The following is a 22,576-nucleotide window of genomic DNA, read 5'->3' as shown; positions in this document are numbered from 1 at the left end:
AAAGAAAATTACAGAGTCATGCTTCTACCTAACACAATATATAATAATTATCTTGCTTACCACCATAAGCACCCTAACCCTTACCTCAAAAGAGTATCCAAAGTCGATTGCTTCAGACAATTTTCATCCTGGAAAGGGCAGTGTTCCAGGAAAAGACATCCTGCAAGTTCCACACTTACTGGAACTTTCACACATTCCAACTCTCAGCTTGACTTTCCTGCTTATAGTGCCTTCTCAAGCACCACTATTTGACGTGTTTAAGAGTGCCGGATCCCCTTGTCCTAAGAATGTAAATGTTGTCTATGGTATGGTGATGTCAGTGTGGCCACAGGAGGGACTGGGAATGAGACTTGGAAGGAAGAAGTTTATTATGCTCAGAGATCATTGAGAGGAGTCACTGCGGGGAGTTAGCTACGCTCCCCGCAAAGAGGTTTTTTCCTCCAATCAGGTCTCTCAGGCAGGGGTCATCGCAAAGGATGAAAAATATAGTAGGAAACAGAAATAAAATATAAAGTAATGGCAATAATAATACACAGAGCCAAAGATATAGTTTATAAAGTAAAAGTTTATGAAAATAGATAAAGGAGGGTATCCGGATGGAAATATTTTACCCGCATCAAATATTTCCCCGACTGAAACTCCACACAGGTATTATATAGGGTACATACAGGCTCCCCGTTGCCAAGGGCAACGGGATTTGCATACTAACAGTCAGTTTGCTTTAGGGTCAAAGTCTCCTAAAAGGCTACTACAGATCCTTTAACTAACTCTAACTAGGGGAACAATGGGTTATAAAATCGTCTTGGGGCAAACTTCTAAGTTTTATGATAAGGCTATTACTTTAGCAACAAACAGAGACATCTTGGCTCTGGTGATTGTGTTCTTGGAGACAGAGATGATCCCAGAAGTCAACATGGGCTGTGCTTTGTGTCAATTACTTGAACCGCATGGTTCCATCTGGGCCCGGCTTGGGCATTAGCATATCTATCTGATTAGCTCTCATCTCCGGGGGTCCACCTGTCAGCAGCACCAGCAACCTTTGGTCCTAAGGGAGGCCTGCCTTGTCTTTCAAAACAGGTGAGAACCAAAGGCCCAGTTTACAGCTGTCTCCTTGAGATGCAGCTTCTACTGACCAGCAAGACGCCCTCCTGAGACGAGGCAGCTCTTGTACTAACACATTTATTTTTTCCTTAAGGCAAAGCCTTATTTGACTTCTGAAATCAAATCTTGTCTCCAGAAATACAGGGGGCATTTCTACAACTCAGTATTCTTAGGCTCAACAAGTCACCCCACACCACTCAGTGTCACATAGGAAAGTACCAGTGTCAGTCCGGAGGCAGAAAGGAGGAAGGGGAAAGCATTGGGCCACGGTTTTTATCTTGGTTTCCTCAGGAAGGGCAAGGCAGTGCACAGGAAATGTCTTAGGATTGGCTAGTCTGAATAACGCCAGGAGGCTTTGGGTTATAGAGGTGGTCTTTAGTTGTTTGGCACCTGGCCCTGTGATGGTATGGGGCAGGGGAAGTATTGACTTGGTGTGGGAGAGTTATATAAGGTAGGTGGGGGGTGTAATTTGGAATTGGTTGGTTTATATATGAAAAGTGTGCTAGCAGGCAAGTTGTTATTGTCTTTAGAAATTAGCTGGTCCTGGGAGGGACAGTCTCTTCCTGGGTCTGTAAGGCCCCCAAATGCCAGAGCATCAAGAATACAAAATATAAGAAAATATAGTTAATATAATTGGCTCTGTGATAAATGGATGTCCAATAGACAAATACAGAATGTAAGAAAACAGAACACTCCCAGCACGGCGTATTACCTAAGATCAACTGGGACCCGGGGAACCGCTCTACAGTAAAGAAGGTGTGCAGTGGGTGAATGACCATAGGATCTGCTCAGAAGCTTCTGGTCCTATGGAGCAATTTAATGACTTCTTCGAAGTGCACATGAGGCACAAATTTGGAGATAATACCATGTGACAATGGGGTGTCATCCAGTACACACTGTATACCCTAAATCTATGATCATTATTTGCCACCAATATGTAGAATCCATCATATCCTATGAGACAAAGGATAGGGTGACTCTGCTAACCATCACTCCCAGTGACCCACATGAGAATTTATGCTTCCCGCTCTGCAAGCTTAGGTTCTGTGGATCTAGAGCTGCACTGTCCAATGCACCCACCACTAGCCACATTGGGCTATTTAAATTTAATTAAGATAAAATATAATCAGAAAGTCAGTTCCTTGATTGCACTAGCCACATTTCAAGGACTCAGTAGCCGCACGTAGCTAGTGGCTACCTGGTCGGGCACACACCCTGGTTCGCCCAATGGGAATGCTTCCACCAAGAAACACAGTAAGTCTCCCACTGAACTCCAAGCCCTGGCTGACAACTGAATTACAAGTCATGGGCACGTTGGGCTTCTCCTGCTGTGGGACCAGCAGGCATGAAGAAGAGTCACCACCCTGTCGGGGTGTTGTCCCTGATCCCTGGGAGGAGGCAGGGCTGCTCTTACATAATGAGAACACAGAGGGACGTGCTTGGCACCCAAGTGATCCACTTGAATGTGTCTCAGTAATCTCCTGCCATATTTCTTTGGTAAATGGACAAGTGCAGTTTCCACAGCCTGAGAGGGGCATGGGGGCCAGGGGCTGAGAACTCTCAGACATAAAGGTCTGTGTTCTCTTCCAGGTGAGTCACAGAGAACAGCAGAGGTGCTGGCTGGGACTGAGGAGACTCTGGAACGGATGACAGAGGAGGGAGGCCATGAACACCAACTGTGGCTTCAAAGCAGCAGCAGCAGCAGCAGCAGCAGGGGCTGAAAACTGTCCCACTCCCCTTCCTCATGTGGACTTCCCCAGGAAAAGAACCACACTGAATCCTAGAGGAGCTGTTCCCAAATGAGATCAGCTTCCTATGTGAAGCAAGTCAATCTGAGCACCACAAGGGGCGGGGCTCTATTGGATGCTGTTGGGCCCCCCAAAGCCCCGCTTCATGACCCAGGTGCTCCTTCCCTCGGCTTCCAAAAGTGCTGCAGGATAAAGGCTCGCTGCTTAGTTCCTCTACAGAAATTGCCCTCAGTGAAGGAAACTGCCTCCCTGGTGGTAGCCCACTTCTGATGGCTGCTCAAAGAGTTAATGGGGGGGGGGTGCAGTACGAAGGCCTGGCCTCTTTGCCCAGACTGGGGATATCTCTGCAGGGCCTTCTGCACTGCAGAGCTTCCCACGGGGTAGGCTGAGGCCTGTGCTGCATCACAATTTAACTCCTCCCTCTGCCCTGTCTCTCTTCCCTCACTCTTAACAGGTGTTACTTTCAACAGCATGTACATCTCCATCTCAGTCTGTTACCCAGGGAAGCTCAACTAAGGCAGTTGTACTGGGTTAAATAGTGTCCCCCTAAAATTCATGTCCACCTGGAACCAGGGAATGTGACCTTATTTGGAAATAGGCCTTTTGCAGATGTGATCAAGTTAAGCTGAGATCATATTGGAGTAGAGTAGGCCCCAAACCCAATGACTAGTGTCCTTATAAGAAGAGGGAAATTTGGACACAGAGACACACAGACACAGAGGGAAGATTACCATGTAAAGATGGAGGCAGACATTGGAGTGATGCAGCTACAAGCCAAGGAATGCCAATGATTGCTGGCAACCACCAAAAGCTAGGAGAGGCAAGGAAGGATTCGTTTTCCAGCCTCCAGAGGGTGCATGGTCCTGCTGGCACCTTGATTTCTGACTTCTACCCTCCTGAACTGTGAGAGAATAAGTTTTTGTTGTTAAAAGCCACACAGCTTGTGGTAATCTGTCATGGCAACCCTAGGAAACTGATGACATTTTATTGTCATCATATCCCCAGCCATCTTTTTTATTGATAGCTAAAAGTGCAGAACTCCAGAAATACCTTAGGATGTCATTTCTAAGTGGTAAGACTCCATAGAGCACATGAAGGCAGATTTCCCTTCATCTTGGTTTCTAATAAGTATTTGATAACACCCATTTCTAAGTGCTGTCGTTAGAACCACTGACCCCCAACCAAGCAGTCCAGAATACCATGAGCCTGGGGTATACTGTATCATTATACTTTTCTGAGTCTATTCATACAATTTGCACACATCCATATTTTGATCATACTCTTCTTCATTGCCACAATGGAAGATGCGTTGAGGCTCCAGGATTCAGATATGAATTCATTAATTAGCAGTTTCTAATCGACTCTCTACTATCCTTGATTTTAGAAAATATCCTCTCACAAAGCTCGAGGGTCACTCGACTCCATCCCATACTACTCATCCTGGACACCATACATCTTGTTAACAGAGGGAAACCATACTACTTCTGGCTTGGCGTTTTCCTGATAGCCTTTCCTTCTAGTCCTCAGCTACCAAAAAGACCCCGAAATCAAAACCCAAAGGTTTCAATATGGGTAGCCACAAGGAACAGCTAAGCGTGGTGCTGGTACCCCTGCTTACCCTGTATCTCCCTTTTGGCTTTGGCTCACAAAATATGAGTGACAGGATGCCCTGGGACTCAGGCCTGATGTTGCCCAGCCTTACTGAGCTAGCCCTTGAAAGAAGTCAGTTTGTTCTTATGTGTGATGACATTCCCTGCTTGATTCCCAGTCTGAGAGAGTCCCTGCACCAGCGACTGTCTCTGTGCTGATGCTCGCTCCCATTTCAGGAGACTCCCTCCAGAGTCACACCATGCAGATATTAAGCACTTAAGGCCACACGGACACCACCCATCCAACCTCTGCATCAGAAGTGGCTCAGACACCTGTCATCCATGCATTCAACACTCAGCAAATAATTGTAAGTGCCCATTGTGTGATGGGTGCTGATTTCAACACTGAGGAAACAGCATGGAGGAAAATGGACAAAACTGCTTCTCATTCTGTTGCCATCCTAGTGGGAGAGGCAGACAAATAAACAAACAGGCAAGATGGCAGGTAGCAGTAAGTGCCCCAGAGTAAATTAGCTGAAGGTGATGTGCTACTGGGCATGGGGCGGGAGCTACTGTGGACAGGTGGTCAGGGAAGGCCTCTCTGGCATTTGAGCAGGGGCCTGGAGGGACGGATGGGCGGGCCAGGCAGAGATCTGAGGGAAGAGCCTTGCAGGCCGAGAAACCCCCAAGGTGGGATTGTGCTTGGCCTGTTGAAGGGAAGGCAGGAGGTCAGTGAAGCTTGTACAGCAGAGTACATGCAGATCAGATCAGAAGGGTTAAGGAGGGCCTTGGAGACAACGGCATAACCCAGAGACTGATGCAGGCTCTAAGGACCCCTCCAGGTTGAACATTATAATCATCTAAAAGCCAAGGTGGTAGGGACAGTGGAAGGAGCACTTTACCTTATGATATAAGCAAAATAAAACATAAGCTGTGCACAATTGCACTGACATGCCTTCTGTTTCCTTCAGCTCCTCCACCGGCCTGGCATCTTCCAGGAAACTGGGTCACAGTTTATTGGCTACCTCCAACGTGCCAGGCAGTGTGGGAGCCCTTGACACACGATTCAGGAATAGAAGCCCCATGGTGCGGCCTACAGGTTTTCTTGAGATGCTGGGTGGTTTTGAGTAATACACAATTGTGATTTATTCACAAGTAATTTGAAAACAACTGCATTGGGGTCCCTAGAACAGAATTTCCATTACTTAAACAGCTGTTGCTGTGAGAGCTTCACAGGAAGCTGCCTATCTGGCTATTCTCATTGGCACTCCTTCCCTGTGGGGAATTACCTTTGCAGGTGTTGCGTTGTTTTGTCTACCCTGGGCTACTAGCAGCCAGTTCCCCGAAACAGCATGCATCCTCAAGTGCCAGGGGAGAAGATGGATGGGAAAACCCAGAGTTGGGCTCAGAAGAGCAGGGAAATGATGGAACTATTAGAAAGCGGGTCCCAATTATGAGTAACCCTGTCAATATTAACTTTCAACTAAGGCCAAGGCTCCAAATTACCTCCCAAATAACAGCAGGATGTCTTTGATTGGCAGCAAAACACATGCCCTGTCCTGCCTGGCTCACACATCACGAAAGGGTGGTGAATGAATGTTTGGGGTGAGCAGCAAATGTCAGGACATTGGTCTACTGATTTATCTCACTGTCTGGTTTCAAATGATTATTGTGACTGTGCTCTAAAATGGCAGCAGAAGTGAATGGCAGAATGAAATGCAAGTTAGACACCGTGATTTCACTACTGGAGGCTTAAACCTTGGGCAGGGGCCATCCATGTGCTCTGCCAGAAACTCTAGGAATAAAGGTCCCAGGTATTTGACTTGGGCTCAATCAAATGCTAGAATCTCCAGCCTACTGTGTTCATTACTTATTTTTAGCAAATGAGGTAATCTCTGTGACCCATTGAATAAACCTAAAAGTACTAGTAAGAGCTCACTATTATTGTTGTAATGGCAGTATTTATGCATCCCAAAGTAAGCCAGTGTACTCATGGAGAGGCCCGGGGCTCTGAAATCAAAACATACAGAAAGAACTTCCTTATGTGGTCATACCTCCCCCTCATTAGATCACAAGCTGCTCAGTGCAAGGGTCACCTGTCATGCCCTGTACTCCTGGTGCCCACCATGGGCCTTGACACCCGGTAGGGGATCAGGAAATGTTTGTTTGATAACGTTTTACTCAAAACTTACACAACCTTGTTGTATTAGCTTTATTTGGCCTACAATACATGTCACATGTCAACACAACCATAAACACAAACAGGATCAGTAACACAAGTGACACCTCCCTGATATCTGTAGAAGAGGTATCTGATCCTTACACAGTCAACAACAGACAGAACTGGTCTAGTCTATGTGTAACTTTAAAAGGTCACATTTTCATGAAAATCAGTGCAATGCTGTGAAAGAACAAAATGGTGGCAAGAGAGAGCTCTTCATAGAGTGAGCCAGCTGGGCCAGTGTCCTCCCAGCACTGGCAGGACAGCAGTAGCATTCAGGAAGAAATGACTAACAGGTGACTACAATAGGAAGGCAGGTGAAGCTTGAGGGAACTACAGTATTTTAATGGGTTCCAGAAGTGTAAAACCAAGCCCATTCCTAAAATATCCCCTAACAAACTCAAATCTGACACATCTGGTTGCTTTAAAAATAGCCCAAATCAGCAGATTTTTAACCATTTACGGCCTGCCTACTTTGCATAACCTGCAGAACTGCACCTAACATTTGCTAGGTGTAGATCACATAACCCTGGGGCTATAAAAGACTCCAAGCCACAGCTGCCCTTCAAGAGCCCTCTGTCCCCATTGAGCTGCTGAGGCACATCACCTAGACATGGAAGCCCACTTTGATCCCTGGGAGTCCTCTTGCTCCCCTCCCCTTCCAGGTGGGAGCCCTGGTCTTTATCTCTAGGTCCCATGCTGAGAGGACTTTCCCGTCCCATGCCATCCTCTCAAAGTGCTGACCAATAAGCTTGTCCTATGCCACTGCCATGTCCTGTTTTATCTTGTTCCTTGATGAGGTGTGAAATTCTCAAACTCACTGCAGCACTTATGAATGAAAAAGTCTAGAATCAGCTTTAAAATGCAACACAGCAGGTAGTGAATTATGGTTTCTTCTGAATAGGGGGCTGAATTTTGAAGGCACTTTGTAAAGGGAAAATTATGATTTCTCAGTATTTTTAGAATTTCTCAAAAAGACTATATGCACCATTACCTTTGTAATTTAAATACATAAATAATAATAATAAAAGCAGAAATAGTAGTTGTATATTGATCAGCTAAAGTAACTGGTAGCTGATGCAACAGACAAAATCTGAAATTTCAAAGGATTCAGTCAACAGAAGCTTACTTTTTGTGCACATAAATTTTGAGGTGGTTTGGCAGGGGCCCCCTACTCTCAGGGGTACAACTTTTCCAGGCTGTTTTCATTTTGAACTTGCACTATCTCAACACAGGGTTGCCATGTTTGCTGCTGAATGGAAGAGGAAGCCTAGGAATAGCACAAGAGCTAAGACTGAAACAAACAATGCTTTTACCATATCTCCATGACAGGGCTGGTCACGTGACCCTTGCTAGCTACAGCTGTCCCAGCAAGGTAGTGCTCCCATGTGTCCAGAAAAGAGAGGAAGGCAAGAACTATAACAGCACTTGTAAATCAGTCCCATAAACTGTTACATAGTAGGTGCTCAACAAAAAGCAACTGTCATAATTTGTGATGACAACACTCTTCATTTCTTAGAGCACTTTCTGACAAGATCAGACTTGCCTTGAAATTCTCTGAAGTTTTAAGTGCCTACTACGTGGCAGATGCTGGCAAATCCATCTGATGTGAAGGCGATCATGCAAATGCCAGCAGGGAGGGTTCACCTTCTTCACTCGCTCGCACTGTTCTGCACTTCCCTTTGCAATACCGTCTATAATGTCAGGAGGCTGAGGATTTTCTCCTTCCATTGGATGCAGGGGCAAGATCCTACCTGGGAGTCTCTGAACATGCCTGAACTCCTGTACAGGTGCCATCAGGAGCGCTGAAAACCAGTCTTTTCCGGCGGGGCAGGTGCCAGACAGCAGACAGTGGAGAGCTGGCTAAGTATTTTCACTTCTCAAATTCGAGCCAGCATGTCCACCAAGGAACCATTTTTCACCTCCTGGGAGGATTTCAGGGCTTCTGAGAATTCAGCTTCAGTAGATGGTCACTCCCCATCTACCACTTACGAGGGGGTTTAAGTGCTGACCACCTAAAGCACCTGCTCACTCATCTGTTTCTGTGTTCACTTCCTGGCTTCAGATGAGAAACTTGTTAGGACGCTACTGCAATTATCCTGGTGGCTTCAGAAGGCCTCTGCCTACCCTCAGGTTACAGCCCCAGGACCAGCAGATTATGGGCCAAATCAGTCTGTCCTCGCAGCCCAGTGGGAACACAAAGGATGTGCTGAGGACTCCCAGGGAGGGATGAGCAGGTGTCCAAAAATCACAGTCCTGAGGGAACTCCTGTGTCAAAGGGGCTGTGGCTATCAGAGGGGACGGGAAGGAGTAGAGCTGTGGGACAGCCAGGGGGCTTCTGCAGGGGCCAGGGATGCTCTGTGTCACAGGGAGGCCAGTGATTCTCTGTAGCCTCCAGAGGAGGCAGCAGGGAGGAGCTGGCAGCAGCCCAGGTTCCAGAGTCAGGAGGGAGGGCACATGGGAGCGACCAGGGGAAGGGTGCGGTGATGTGGGAAAGTGCTGGGGTGGGACAGCAATGCGGGGACTGTACTGGGCCCATGTGCCCAGGAAGGAGAGGAAGGCTAGGAATGCAGGAGCATCACCTGTGACAGAGCAGGGCCTTGACACAAAGCACCTTGCAGAGTTACTCTCCAGGAAGCAACCAGAGGCAAGGCACGAGGGTGTGTGGTCCTCATTGCCACCTTCTGTAGGCCTGCCTTGGCACGTTGGCCTCAAGGACCTTCTTCCCGAGCCCCTCCTGAGAGCTGGGATGCCGTGTTGTTAGGAGAAATGGAGTGGAGCCAGGAGGTCGGCCTCGAGCTGGGAGGAGTGGGAACAGTGTGGGCTCGGGAGGACTCAGGCCCAGCCCTGTCACTTACTAGCCCTGTGATCATGAAACATGACCAAGCCCTGTGAACATGGAGTTCTTCACACGTGACACGGGTTTCATAAGCCCCGTCCAACAGGACTATTGCCATGTGCACAGTGTATGTGAATCGCCTGGCCCAGCGCCTGGCGTGTGCTGGATCTGTAATGATTGGCAGATCCCTGTTACTGCTGGCTTCTTTGACCCGAGACCCTGCCAAGCTGGGATGTTGCTGTTGCTGTTGTTCTCCAAGATAAGTCTCAGAATGTGCAGCTCCACGGGACATGGCATTGTTAATCAGCCCAAAAGGAAGTTTCATAAATAAAACTCAGTGAGTATTCCCTCCTAAAGTATATACATCAAAATTTAAGTGTGCCGGAGTCCTCCCCAACGTGATATAGCCGAAAGGTCTTGGAATTTGAGTCAAGGACCAACTAACTCCTTCCCTCCCTCCCACCTGCTTTTCCAGCCAAACCACTATTTGCATCCATCTCATCACCACCCAAAATCTAGGCCTTTGCTTACAATTGGCCAAATTACACTGGAAATAACCTAATTAAAGTGCCATTTTAATAGGGACAGATCTGGCTTTCCCAGCCGGACAGATGTGTACCTGGCCAGTGCCCTTCCCGGCCTCACTTCCTGGGAGATTCTCCTTTATCTCTCAGGAAATCCCTGCAGGGACCTATGGCTACATACTGGGTGATTGAGCAATGGGTAAATGGGAATAACTAGACAGTCTGAGGGATGTTGGACATAATCTCCAATTTCACGTTGATATCTGGATTCTCAATAAACTAAATCTGAAAGGTGGCTTCAGCCAGACCTTCTGTGCTCAAGTTTCTGGACAAAGGATGTCACTAGATTCAAAGTATGATGATCCATTCCCTGAGGATTTGTCTGTTGGTCTTGAGTGGGGAGAGGCTGGACTCTGATATATTCCCCAACGAGCTGCAGACCTAGTGAGATGCCAGATTTATTTTCTGAGAAACCTTTCAGATTATAGGCTAATACTTAATATAAATGAAAACTTACAAGACAAAATTGTAATACAGCATGAACTTAATGGAATAAACAACAAAAAACCATAGAAAAGAAACTGGGGAAAATAGGCAAAAATTACAAATATTCTTACCTCTGGGAAATGGCCTTATGACAATTATTTGTTCCTGATTATCCTATACTTTTCTGTACTTTCCAAAGTTGCTACAGTGAGTGTGCAGGTATACAAGAGTCAACTGAATGGGTCTTCTGCATGGAGCACGTTAATCTGACAATTCGGGCCCTGTAACCATGGTTACGGGCTGGCAACATGTCCACTAATCCCTCCCCGCCCCCCGTCTGAATCATGTAAACAGATAACCTGGACCACACATTCACGTGGCCACTACATGCTGTTTTGAAGCCCTCCTCCAGCTTTGGAGGGCCTGGCACTTGGGTTGCTCATTATTTGCACAAAAAACTGATCCATCAGAAGAGGAGAGGAAAGAAGAAAATGCAGACTGACTGAAGAGCTTGGAGTCATGGAAACATGGAAATGAATGTCTTCTAACAGTTTGTAATATGAAGGCAAGCGGGGGAACTAGGGAGAAGACAGGTGCCCACGTTCACAGAAACTCAGAAGGTTTAAACTCTGTTCTTCCACAGTCTGTGCCAGGCACCACACCTAACCGACGGAGTCAAAGTAGCCCACTCCTGTCTGCAGTTTTTGTTGGGATGCAGCTTATTCCTGTTCACTTGGAGTGTCACTAAGACAAAACTAGAAATGAATGCAGTTTTTAGGGTGGCACCACGTCATCTGGGCCATGTTGAGAGGGACACAGCCAAATGGGAGCTGCCCAAAGGACAGAGAGAAAAAAAGGGGGGAGTCTGGCAAACAGGCTGGATTCAGGATGAGAGGACATAATAGAGTGGTCAGGCAGAAGAAAACAAGGCTCACTGTTTTCACACAGCTGCATGGTTTCCTGGGCTTCTCCTGTGTGTGTGGGCTGTGTGTTCACATGACCCTGTGTGAGTCCAGGGCACAAAAGGAAAGCTAAATGGTGAATGAATTAATGCAAGAGAGTAAAGAAGGGAGCCCTCTCTAATCTAATGGGCAGAGTGCCGAAGCATGAGCACCTCCCCCTCAGGGAAATACTCATCTGAGGTGGCAGGGGGACTGTCACAGCCTCCAAAAGGAGGGGCACTGGGATACTCCATGACCTTTGGGGTTACTTACAACTCAGAGAGCCTAAGTGAATACCAAGTCCAAAATAGCCCTGCAAAGAGAGGATGAAATATGCCCCTGAGTGGGGGAGGTATCTGAAATACAAATAACCAATGCAGGATTAGATCCAGACTTCATAAGGAGCTCCAACAACTCCATACCAACAAGATAAGTAACTCAATTAGAAAAATGGGAAACAGGCATTTCCTAGAAGAGGAAAGTAGACTGACCAAGAATTATTTGAAGGAAAACCATGAATTTGGGTGACAGCAGTCCCAGGCTGGTGGTGCCTCAGAACACTGGGCAGGAGCCCTCTCTGGAGGAGGACACCTTCCTCCTAGGCCTCAGAGTCAAAGAAGCACAGGGAGGGGAAGAGGCGGCATTCTGGAAGGTAAAGTAGAGAGGCAAGGGAAGAGAAAGGGGGTGACAGGCTCAGACAAAGGGAGGAGTTACACAGAAATCACACTGAGCATAAAGAATGGCTCTGTAGGGGAGCATCTGAGCTAAAGAGAGGGACTGCTGAGCCAGTGATGCTGAGCACAAAGAGGGAAGATGGCTGCAAGTTCCCAGAGGACCACTCCAGCCAGGGAGGCTGGCCTGCCACGGCAGTAGAAAGGAGAGGAACGGGATAAGAAATACAAAGGCAAGGCTCAGAAGGCCATTGGGGTGGACAGGGAATTCTGCAGGGTGCTCCCTGGGTATCAGAGAGGGAGGAGAACTCTGGATGGGTGCTGTGGTTTCGGGAAAGGAGCAATGTCCTGGTGGGCAGTCGGCTGCAAAGAGATCTTTGGAAAAGGCAAGGATTTCCTAAAAGGAAGACAGGTAGCATGACGGGGATGCAATCAAGGTCTGGAGAAGTAAGCAGAGCTGGAAGAGGAGATTCACTCCTGGCCCCAGTTGAGTGCGTGTTAGTGGGGTACAGCCAAGCCTTGGCAGCAGCAAGAGAGCAAAGCAAGGAACCTGAGAAGGCCCTGCCTGTCCACAGTTGGCCATGTACTGGAAGACGGAAGTGGGATGAGTCTGGGGAGGTGAAGGCTGATCTCCCAGAGATGAGCAGAGTTGGAAGGAGAGAAGGCCTGTCCCTGCCAGGACTTTTGTTAATGAGAGGAGATGTGGAAGCAGCCTGTGAAGAGAATGTGATACGGAAGTCAGAAATCAGAGCATTTTAAGGTTTAATGCTGACTTGTAACTGGTAATGAAAATTAAGACTGGGATGCATTCTGGTGCCTTTCACAAGGGTAGCCAAACACCACCCCTATGCCCACCTGCAATTTGGTAAAGCCATTCTTCCTAGGCCCACCCACCACCACAGCTGTGAACCGGTCTTGCAGCTGCTAACCTGGGACTTCCTCTCCTTGTCAGACCACAGAGCAGACCTCTGTTGCTCGCTCTCACCCAGGGAGATTGTGCACTAGCAAGCAAATTGCACTCACTTTTCAGCATGCACAGGAAAATGAGGAGCAGCTAGGAGAGGTAGAAAAGGGAGCCATCCGTGGATGCGGACAGACAGGAACACTCATACACTGCTAGTGGGACTGCAAACTAGTGCAACCTCTGTGGAAAGCAATATGGATATACCTTAAACAGATACAAGTAGACCTACCATTTGATCCAGTAATCCCATTATTGGGCATCTACCCAAAAGAACAAAAGACATTCTATAAAAAAGAACATCTGCACTCGACTGTTTATAGCAGCACAATTCATAATTACAAAGATGTGGAAACAACCCAAGGGCCCATCAATACATGAGTGGATTAATCAAATGTGGTATATGTATACCATGGAGTACTACTCAGCTATAAGAAACAATAGTGATATAACACCTCTTGTATTTTCCTGGATAGAGCTGGAACCCATTCTACTAAGTGAAGTATCCCAAGAACGGAAAAATAAGCACCACATGTACTCACCATCAAATTGGTTTCACTGATCATCACCTAAGGGCACATTTAGGATAACATTAATCCGGTGTCAGGCAGATGTGGGGGGGGGGGGAGGGGATGGGTGTATACATACATAATGAGTACGATGAGCACCATCTAGGGATGGACAGGCTTAAAGCTCTGATTCGGGGGTGGGGGCAAGGACAATATACGCAACCTAAACTTTTGTACTCCCATAATATGCTGAAATAAAAAAAAAAAGAAAGAAAAGGGAGCCCTCATAGCACGACCATGGGTTTCCCTGCTAGCAGCCACGTATGAGTACCTGGCTCATGAAGCAAGTTGTAGCTCTTCAAACAACAGGACATGGGAGGAACAACAGCAGCCCACCATTCAGGAAACCCTCAATTATGATTTGAAACTGCTCCTAGGAGGTTCTGCGGTGTTTAGCAGAAGCTGGCCACCATTCACGGGGGCAAGGAGGCCAACAGGGGACACCGGCATGGATAGAGATTGGAGTTGGTGATCTTAAGGTCCCTTGTAGCCCTGAGGCGTACACCCCATGAAGAGGGAAACTCTCCCCCTCACCTCATCTCATCTCTAGCATTCCTGTTTCCTTGAGCTCCTCCAAGGAGAGAGTTAGGTACATCTCACTAGAAAAGAAGAGAAAGCAGTCCTTTGCTGATTCAGCATTCACTAAGCAGCTACTGTGTCCCGCACCGTGCTTATGGAAATGAGTAAATCACAGGCCTTGCCTTCAAGGAACTCAGAGACCCTGAAGAGGCCACATACCATCAGAGAGCAATTACAACCCTGAGTTACAAGCGCCTAATGGACGGAGGGTGGGGGCAAGGCATGAAATGCTACCAGTACCAGATTTTGGAGACAAAAGTCCTTAACACTTGGGGGTGGGAAAGCTTATGTAACTTTATACTTGTGCCTTGAGGGAGGACAAGAGTTTGCCAGAACAAGAGGAGGCATGCATTTCCTGCTATGGGAATCACCTGTGCAAAGCAAGGAGTTCTGAGAGAGCAGGCTGGGTCAGGGACCAGTGACCATGCAGCACACTATGACTCTGAAGAGTGTTAGGCTGTTAGGCAGTGCTAGGGTGGAGAGAGCTGGGCAGCTCCCCAAATCCTCCTTTTCCAGGTCTTTCCCACAGCTCCGCACTAGCTCCTCCTCCACCTTTCCCACAAGCCAGCCCAGCTCCTGCGCGGCTCCTGCTCCGGCGCCTCCCACACCTCGCCCCCAACTCATCCCCCAACGCTTTGTGGGCCCCGCCCTTCCCCTCCCCAGCGGGGCACTGCTCACTCCCACCTCCGCTCCAGGCTATGCATTGGCCCCTCCCCCAGTTCATTCTCGGGCCTCTGTCCCACCCCAACTCGCTGTCCCCCTCGGCCCCGCCCTGCTCCTACCCTAGTCCCGCCCCCGACTCCTCCCCCAGCACTTTCAGCTCCGCCCCCTCCGTCACATCCCTGCCGCCCACAGGGCTACAGCCTGGCCTCATCCTGCCGCCTCCCCTTCCTCTTCCTCCCTCCAATCCCCTTTCCTCCCTCTGGTCTGCCCTCCGGTCCGCGGGTCTCCAGACCCCTGGCCACAACCTTGTCTGCTGGCGTACGTGAGGGCCCTGTGAGTCAAACGGCGTCTCCCAGGGGCCCGTGCGTGCCTACGTGCTTGTTTACGTAAGTGCGTGTCTTTGTAGCTGTGTGGATGCGAAGTACGCGGCTGTCTGCCTGCTTGCCTGCGTGCATATGTGCGTGCGTGGGGGTGTACGTACGTGCGTGAGTGCGTGCCTGTCTGCGCTGCGCACGGGTGTCCAGAGCTGGACCAACGCCGCAGGGTTAACTCCAGCGAGTCCCTGTCACCTATCTCTATCTACCTGTCTCCCTCAGGTGGCCCCGGCGGCTTTGCACCCAATACGGGGGGGGGGGTGCTCTCTGCTGACGTTGGCTCCTCCTCTGACCGTGGGAGCTCGTCATCTTTGCGCTGGTGGCCTCGCCGGGCTGCAGAGAGGCTGAAGACTGTGCTGCCCCATAGCCAAAGGCTGCAGTTGGCCCCAGGCGCCCGGGAGACCAGCTGAAGCAAAAAGGGAGCCACCAACCACTGTTCGGGGGCCTGTGTGCTCCGCCCTCTGCACACAGTACCTCTGGGGTTGCCCCAGCTGTGGGTCTGGGGACCCCCTTCCTGTGCCCTCCTCCCACCAACGTCTCACACCCCTGCTCCTTCTAGGTGCCTGTGCCTGCTTGTGTCTGCATGTAGAAAGCAAATGTGCTGCTCCCTGTGCAGGAGCCCCAGCTCAGCCCTGTCCTCCCGCCTCCTGCTCTGCTCATACCTTAAGCTGTGAACTCACTAAGACCTGAGGCTGGGTGGTGCCCAGCTCTGTGGCCCATGGCACAGGGCCCAGCCTGGCCTACCCAAAAGTAAATCCAGGGAAATGGGATTTAGGCCCCCCCCAAACCTTTGCCCTCTGACAATGTGAAGGTGGGTGTCATTTTTCTCCTCTTGGATTGGGGGGGGCGGTGCTAGGCTGTGAGAATGGGAGCCACTTAATGAAATGATTTTCTGCCCTGCTGGCTGGTGCATTGTGTGGTCCTTGACCCAGACAGGGAGGTGTGTCCCACTGCTACCATTAGCAGAACCAAGCCAGGCGTGAGGTGCATATGTGTGTTACCGATAAGACTGGCCCTCCCAGCTCTTCTTGGTCTCTAAACCCTGCTGAGTAGAAGACCCTCCTAGTACCCTGACCCAGCATTGCTGACTTGTGCTTAATGACCTTTTCTCCTTGTGACCCTTGTCGTTGTGCAGGTGAAGGCACTGAGACAAGTGGAAGACTGTTTTCTCCTAGGGCCACAGAGCAGGTACTCTGCAGCACCAGGCAGGAGGGCACTCGACCCCCTTCTTGCTGTTAAGTCAGTTCTCACCAGGGATTCCACCCTCGCAGTTCATGTTTCATTGTTTTGATTTTATGGCGTTAATGAGAAAAGGGTTGGCTAAAAAAGCAAGTGGTGAAAACTAGGCAAAGCTTTGTTCCAGTCACACAGCCCCATAGAAGAATTAGGAATGGCCAGGCCCCGTGGGGGACATTCAGCCTCCCTCATAAGTAATCCAAATCCAAGGAATAGGGTGATCTTTTGTCACCCGTCAGCAGAATGGGTGGTTGGTGGAGTGTGCACAGGTGGGTCTTTGTGGAAGGCCATTTGCTGGCAGTCCCAGCATCTCAGATGTGCTTGCCATGTGACCCAGGCATCCTCTTCAGCACGTGTTCAGACAGTGAGTGTTAGGGGTGATATCGTTTCTAGCAGCAGAAAATGGGAAGCAGCTCGTCACTCTCCACCAGTAGAGGGATGGTGAGGTAAATTGTGGGACAACAAGCAGCAGGATACCACGCAGGCATTAAAAAGTAAGGTATATGCAGCTGTACAGAGAGAACGTGCTTGATGTGCCATCAAATGGAAAGGCCGTGCCTTACCCTGTGGAGACGTGTGGGGAACGTCTTACACTTATGTGTTAGTTTGCCAAGATGGCCATAACAACGGGCCACAGACTGGGTGGCTTACACAACAGACACTGGTTGTCTCCCAGTTCTGGAGGCCGGAAGTCTGAAATCAAGGTATCAGCGGGGTCGGCTGGTATGTTCTGTGGGCCGAGAGAGGGAATCTGTTCTGTCCCCCTCTCCTAGCTGTGGTGGTTGGCTGGCAATATTTGGCGTTGCTTGGCTTGTAGAAGCGTCACCCCGACCTCTGCCTTCATCCTCTCATGGTGCTCTCCATGTGTACATCACTGTCTCTAATTGCCCCCTTTGTATAAGGACACCAGGCATTTTGGATGTGGGCCCACCCTAATGATGTCATTTTTACTTGATTACCTCTGTAAAGACCCTGTTTGTGAAAGGCCACATTCTGAGGTGCTGGGGGTTAGGACTTCAACACATGGGTTTTAAAGGGACACAGTGTAGCGCTCAATAACCTGCAGGGCTAGGGAGCTGAGCATATTGGCGGCAGGGGCGGGGCCGGGGGAAGCAAAGAGGCAGAGCCCAGGACTATCCCTCTGTGCAGGAAGCCAGCTAAAGCCAGGCAGACTGTCCATAGGCCAAGGGGGCCCTCCCTCCTTGTGTTGCCCCAGGGCTCAGTGACCTCTGTCACAGCACTGACCACACTCTGTCCTTTGTGTGTCTTTCTCTAGCTGCCCCCGCCCTACTCGGTGAGCTCCCCAAAGACTTCCTGGGATGGTCCCGAGTCCTCTGAATCCCAACCCCTTCCATTGGGCCTACCGTGGCACAGGACGTCAGTGACTGCGTGGTGACAGAAGCAGCGGGCTATGGAGGTCAGTGAGGTTTAGGGCACCTGGGAGACATCGGGGGAAGGGCAGGCCCCCTGCCTGGGAGCTCAGAGGCCTGGTGTGGGAGGTGCCTCTGTTTCCGCAGGCCACATGGCGCACAGGGAGCTCTCGGAAGATGAAATTTGGCTGCCTTTCCTTCCGGCAGCCTTATGCAGGGTTTATCTTAAACGGGGTCAAGACCGTGGAGACACGCTGGCGTCCCTTGCTGAGCAGCCACCGGAACTGTACCCTTGCCATCCACATTGCTCACAGGAACTGGGAAGATGACGCCTGGCGGGAGCTGCTGCGGGAGAGGCTGGGGATGACTCCTGTTCAGATTCGGGCCTTGCTTCAGGAAGGGGAAAAGTTCGGTCGGGGAGTGGTAGCTGGTAAGTGATGACGTTGCAAACATTGTGCAGACAACTCCAAGAGCAACTGCCCAGGATGTTGCTGGGGAGTTTCGTGGCTTCTGTTTTCATTTGAACTGGTTGGTATGTTTGCTGCGGTTTCCTTGAGCAACACAGCTCCTAAGGGGCAGCAAGGGGCCCTGGGCTGGGTTCCGCGGGCCTAAGTTCCAGGAGCTCCAGGAAATCATTTCTCCACTCTAGGCCTCAGATCCTGTTTGTGATCTGAAAGGCTGGGTCAGCTCCATGTCTGCATGTGGTGTTTGGCTGTGTGCGCACGGGTGTGTGTGGCAGAGGCCGCGAGAGGCAGCACAGCACAGCGAGCGGGTCAGGTAGCCTCTAAAGTAGGTGGCCCACTGCTCGTGGCATCCTGGGCAAGTTCCCTGGCCCCTGGGTGGCTGAGGTCAGACATCAGCACCTGTCACCTGGTGAACTGCCTTGACATCACCTGTAGGTTTCCTGGCGGTGGCTGGTGCCCTTCTAATCTGCAACTGCTGCCCTCAGCTGTCTTGCTTGGAGCCGCCCATTACTTGTGTGGCTTCCTTGAGGGCAAGGCCGCTCCTCTTCCTTTCTGGGGCCCTCCCTCTGCCTCGCCTAGGATTCCCGGAAGAGTTTGGCTCATCATCAGTGTGCAGGAAGGAGGACTCGACTGGCTTCATGTCTTTTGGGGGATATCATCTTAGTCTGTAGCGATTGTGACTTTGAATAAGCATGTTGTCACACAGACAGGCCTTCGGCTATGGAAGGGAAAAACATCTGTGTGTTTCTCTCTGTGCACAGGGCTCGTTGACATTGGGGAAACTTTGCAGTGCCCCGAAAACTTAGCTCCTGATGCGGTTGTGGAACTGGAAAATCAAGCTGTGCTGACCAACCTGAAGCAGAAGTACCTGACTGCGATTTCAAACCCCAGGTGGCTCCTGGAGCCCATACCTAGGAAAGGAGGAAAGGATGTATTCCAGGTAGACATCCCAGAGCACCTGATCCCTTTAGGGCATGAGGTGTGAAGAGTGTGGGCTCCCGAGAGCAACGTTGCTGAGAAACCAGCTAAATCATGACACCGTCATGGAGCAGGCCTGTGTGCATCAGGTTAAGTTCGAATTGTCCCTGCATTGGAATTGTCCCTGCATTGGAGAGTGCCACGCACTACATACTGTTCATGTAAACGTAAACAAATTTCTCCTTCACTGGGACAGAGGGAATGGGGATGGGGCTCTCCTTGTGTGAGGCCCCTTAGGGGTCATTGACATGGTCTCAAGTACTTTGACCTGTGGGTAAAAGGAAAAGCTGCCGGGGAACGTCTCAGCGTTGCTGCTAACTTTGGTCCTGCTCGTTTCTGGATTGTACCAATAAATGTGTTGTGGACAGCCACTTAGTGTTTGGGGCTCCCTTGTAACTTTTTCCCTCTTTATGTTCCACCCAAAACTCATGAAATGTTTGAGCAGCACCCACGGGACATGGGAGAAAGTCTGGCACCCGACCCTGAATGTTTGCCCAAGACCGGCCACTAATGGACTGACTCGTCCAGGATGAAGAGGACGTCAGCCTTAGAGCAGCTGTCTAAGCTCTCGGTTCCTCTCGCTGTGCTGTAAATGTGGCTGCTGCTTCATGAAGCATGTGTGTCCCACGTGTCACACAGCTACTTCATATCCAAAAGATCCTAAATACAGCTCCAGCAGAGTGAGGTTGACTTTCAAAAGTGATAAGTAGTGTTGTTTCCTTGCAAATCTTTTTTTTTTTTTATTTCCTAGCATCATTTCTAGTGGTTGTTATCTATGAGGATGATGGGCTCCCCTCCCCCAGGTATTGACTTCTCAGCCCTTCTCTTCTGCGCAAGGAGGTAGGTGGTCATACATCCCCCGGCAGATGGGGGGCCTGGCTTTCGGGTGGGTCTTCTTGGGGGACCCCTGGATGCTGGGTTAGGGACGCTGAGCTGCTGATCAGAAACTTCCTGGCCACCTTGGGGCTGCAGGGGGACCCCTGAGGAAGGAATCTCTTAGGACTGATGAATAATGTAAGGTGATACTGCGAAGATCAGGAGCAAGGCTGTTCTGTCTGCTGAGCAAGGGGCAGGTCCCAGGAAACCAGATCTTCCTGGGCTTGCCCTCAACACTCCCTAGCAGCACCTTTTACTAAGTGTGTGAAAATGCTGCTTCTCCACGTCAAACAGGACAGCAGAGAACAAAGCCTGTCTCTGACAGGCTTTTCAGTCTCCTGGCTTGGGCCGAGGAGAGGTGTATAGTATAGAAGGTTAGAAAGAACACAGATTCACGATTCTCGTTTAAATTGTTTATTTACTCCCGTGGGGTTTTATTTCTCTTTACTAAGACCGAAAACGGGTTACTCATTAGAAAATAGCAATTTTTATCAGTCATCAGGGGCCTCTCAGTTTAGGGAGTTGGACTGTCCTTCAACTGTTCACACAGTGCACACTTGCAATCTGCGGAGCCCTCCGGCTCCTCTTCGGGGGGCTCATTAGGAGACATGACCGAGAGGGTAGCCAGCAGGATGAAGTAGCAGGTGTCATACAAAGATATGACAGAACCGTAATCTGCAACAACCTGGGGGCTGGCAGCCACTTCCCCCGTGCCTTCCATTGGGGCAGTAGCCAGAGGCACAAATGTGGCATTCCTGGAGGTGCCCTCCCCACTTGGGCCATATGGCTCGTGAGCGGGACAATTTTCCTGGGGATACCTGGAGATGCTGTTCATGGAACAGACACCAGAGAAGGTGAAGGACCGGGTGCCACTGGGTCCCTGAACATTGGGAGCTCCCATCTGGGCCTTTTGGTTGGCTTCTTTCTTCGCATTATTGTGGTGGATTCGTGGGGAGCGTCTTGTAGCTACCAGCTTCTTTCTCTTTAGAGCTGGTGCCCCGGACGCTATCAGAGCAGTGTTTCTCAGGTAGCCTTTCTTCTCAATATTCTCCAGGAGCTCGGGCTTGTCTCTCTGAAAATTGGAGTTGCAGTAGATCTGAAACAAAAGAAACACTTCAGTCATTCTGGGATAAAATGTTCATTTTTTCCCCACTTCCCCAGATGATAATGGTCTTGTTTTGCAATGGAGAAAAGAATGTTTTAAGTGGTTGCCAGTGTCATTAGTCCTACAGCATGACCTGACCAAAGAGAAACTATTCATAGATTAAGGTAGTTTTACACACAGATATATGATATATATAAACATATATGTCCACTATATATGAAAAAACTTGTGTGTGTGTATATACATATATATGCACACACACACACACATATATATATACATATATATATATAAAAAACACATTAACGGGCCTGAGACTTTACTCAGACCTGCAGCTTATCACTATTGTAGTTTAATATCAACATAAGTTATCCTCAGAAGTTAAACTCCTGCGCAATATCATCATCTTGGTGTTCTATGAAGATGTTTGAGTAACAGAGAAATTGTATAACAGAAATACTTTGTACGTTACCATCGTCCTCTTGTTCCCTGGAGCGTGAACTGAAGAGTTGTTCTGGCGTATTTTGCTGAATCCATAGAGGTTAAGTTGTCGAATGAAACTCTTCAAGCTGTCTGTTTTAAAAATCCTCTCTGCGCCTCTCCGGTGAAGAATCTCCCTCTGGAAAAGATCGTCCTCGATGATCACGGTGTCTCCATCGTCACTCCAGTGCACAGACTTGAAGGCTTCATTCTCCACTATCATCCAAAGCTTTCTTGGGAAGGAGAGCCTCCGGAGGTCGGTGTTGTCTTCCATGTTGGCTGCACGTTGGCTTTGGTCTTCCAGTTGCAGATTATCTTGGGAGGCTTGGTCTTGGCTCACAGCGTGGTCTCTGGGCCTGTCCGACACCTCCCTTGAATCCAGATTCAGATCAGTTGGAGAACTAGATGGAACCCCACTTGCTGGCTCTCCACGAACAGATGGGGCCAGCTCGGCTTCGTATTGCTCTTCCATACTCTGACTGGCCATGGAGCTACACCAGCATCAGGAACATTTTGTACCCAAGACTGTTACCACTATCCTAGCAAGTCAGAAATGCCTTTGGTCAGCGTAGGGACGCCCACTAAATACCCTCCAGGAAATTCTAGAGTCTCGGTCGCGGGGCAACCAGCTGCTTAAGTCACCATCCTCTTTATTTGTCGTGTGATGTCACAAAGGTGGCTCACAGCCAATCTAGAGAGGGAGCCCTGGCCCAGTGTGGGGGAGGGGACCAGTGACAGGGCCACCAGCTTCTCTCTTTTCTTAAAGTGATAAAGGTCGTCGTTCCAGTTCCCACAAAAGTC

General features: G+C 49.5%; 1 protein-coding gene across 5 annotated transcripts; it reads left to right on the top strand.

Moving 5' to 3' along the window:
- Nucleotides 1-15,099: 15,099 nt before the first annotated feature.
- On the top strand, nt 15,100-20,304 carry LOC138378229 (protein EOLA1). 5 transcript variants are annotated; one of them, XM_069463568.1, is made up of 5 exons: nt 15,100-15,278; nt 16,402-16,454; nt 17,802-17,919; nt 18,020-18,302; nt 19,098-20,304. In XM_069463568.1, the coding sequence occupies exons 3-5, from the start codon at nt 17,914-17,916 to the stop codon at nt 19,319-19,321; spliced, it is 513 nt and encodes a 170-aa protein (XP_069319669.1). In that variant the 5' UTR covers nt 15,100-15,278; nt 16,402-16,454; nt 17,802-17,913; the 3' UTR covers nt 19,322-20,304. The 5 variants fall into 5 exon arrangements, with proteins under 5 accessions (XP_069319669.1, XP_069319672.1, XP_069319667.1 ...); XM_069463566.1 differs by lacking the exon at nt 15,100-15,278 and adding an exon at nt 15,774-15,825; XM_069463567.1 differs by lacking the exon at nt 15,100-15,278 and adding an exon at nt 15,774-15,825 and having other exon boundaries at nt 17,779-17,919.
- The last annotated feature ends 2,272 nt before the right edge of the window (nt 20,305-22,576 follow it).

The sequence above is a fragment of the Eulemur rufifrons genome, chromosome 30, assembly GCF_041146395.1.
Source record: "Eulemur rufifrons isolate Redbay chromosome 30, OSU_ERuf_1, whole genome shotgun sequence".
Taxonomy (NCBI): domain Eukaryota; kingdom Metazoa; phylum Chordata; class Mammalia; order Primates; family Lemuridae; genus Eulemur; species Eulemur rufifrons.
Note: the sequence above shows the minus strand (reverse complement) of the source record. Positions and strands in the feature narration are given on the sequence as shown.

Excerpts from the sequence above, each read along its gene's own strand:
- LOC138378229 (XM_069463571.1), top strand. Across the intron at positions 18,303-19,097 it reads CGGTCGGGGAGTGGTAGCTG|GGCTCGTTGACATTGGGGAA; the intron begins GTAAGTGATGAC and ends CTCTGTGCACAG.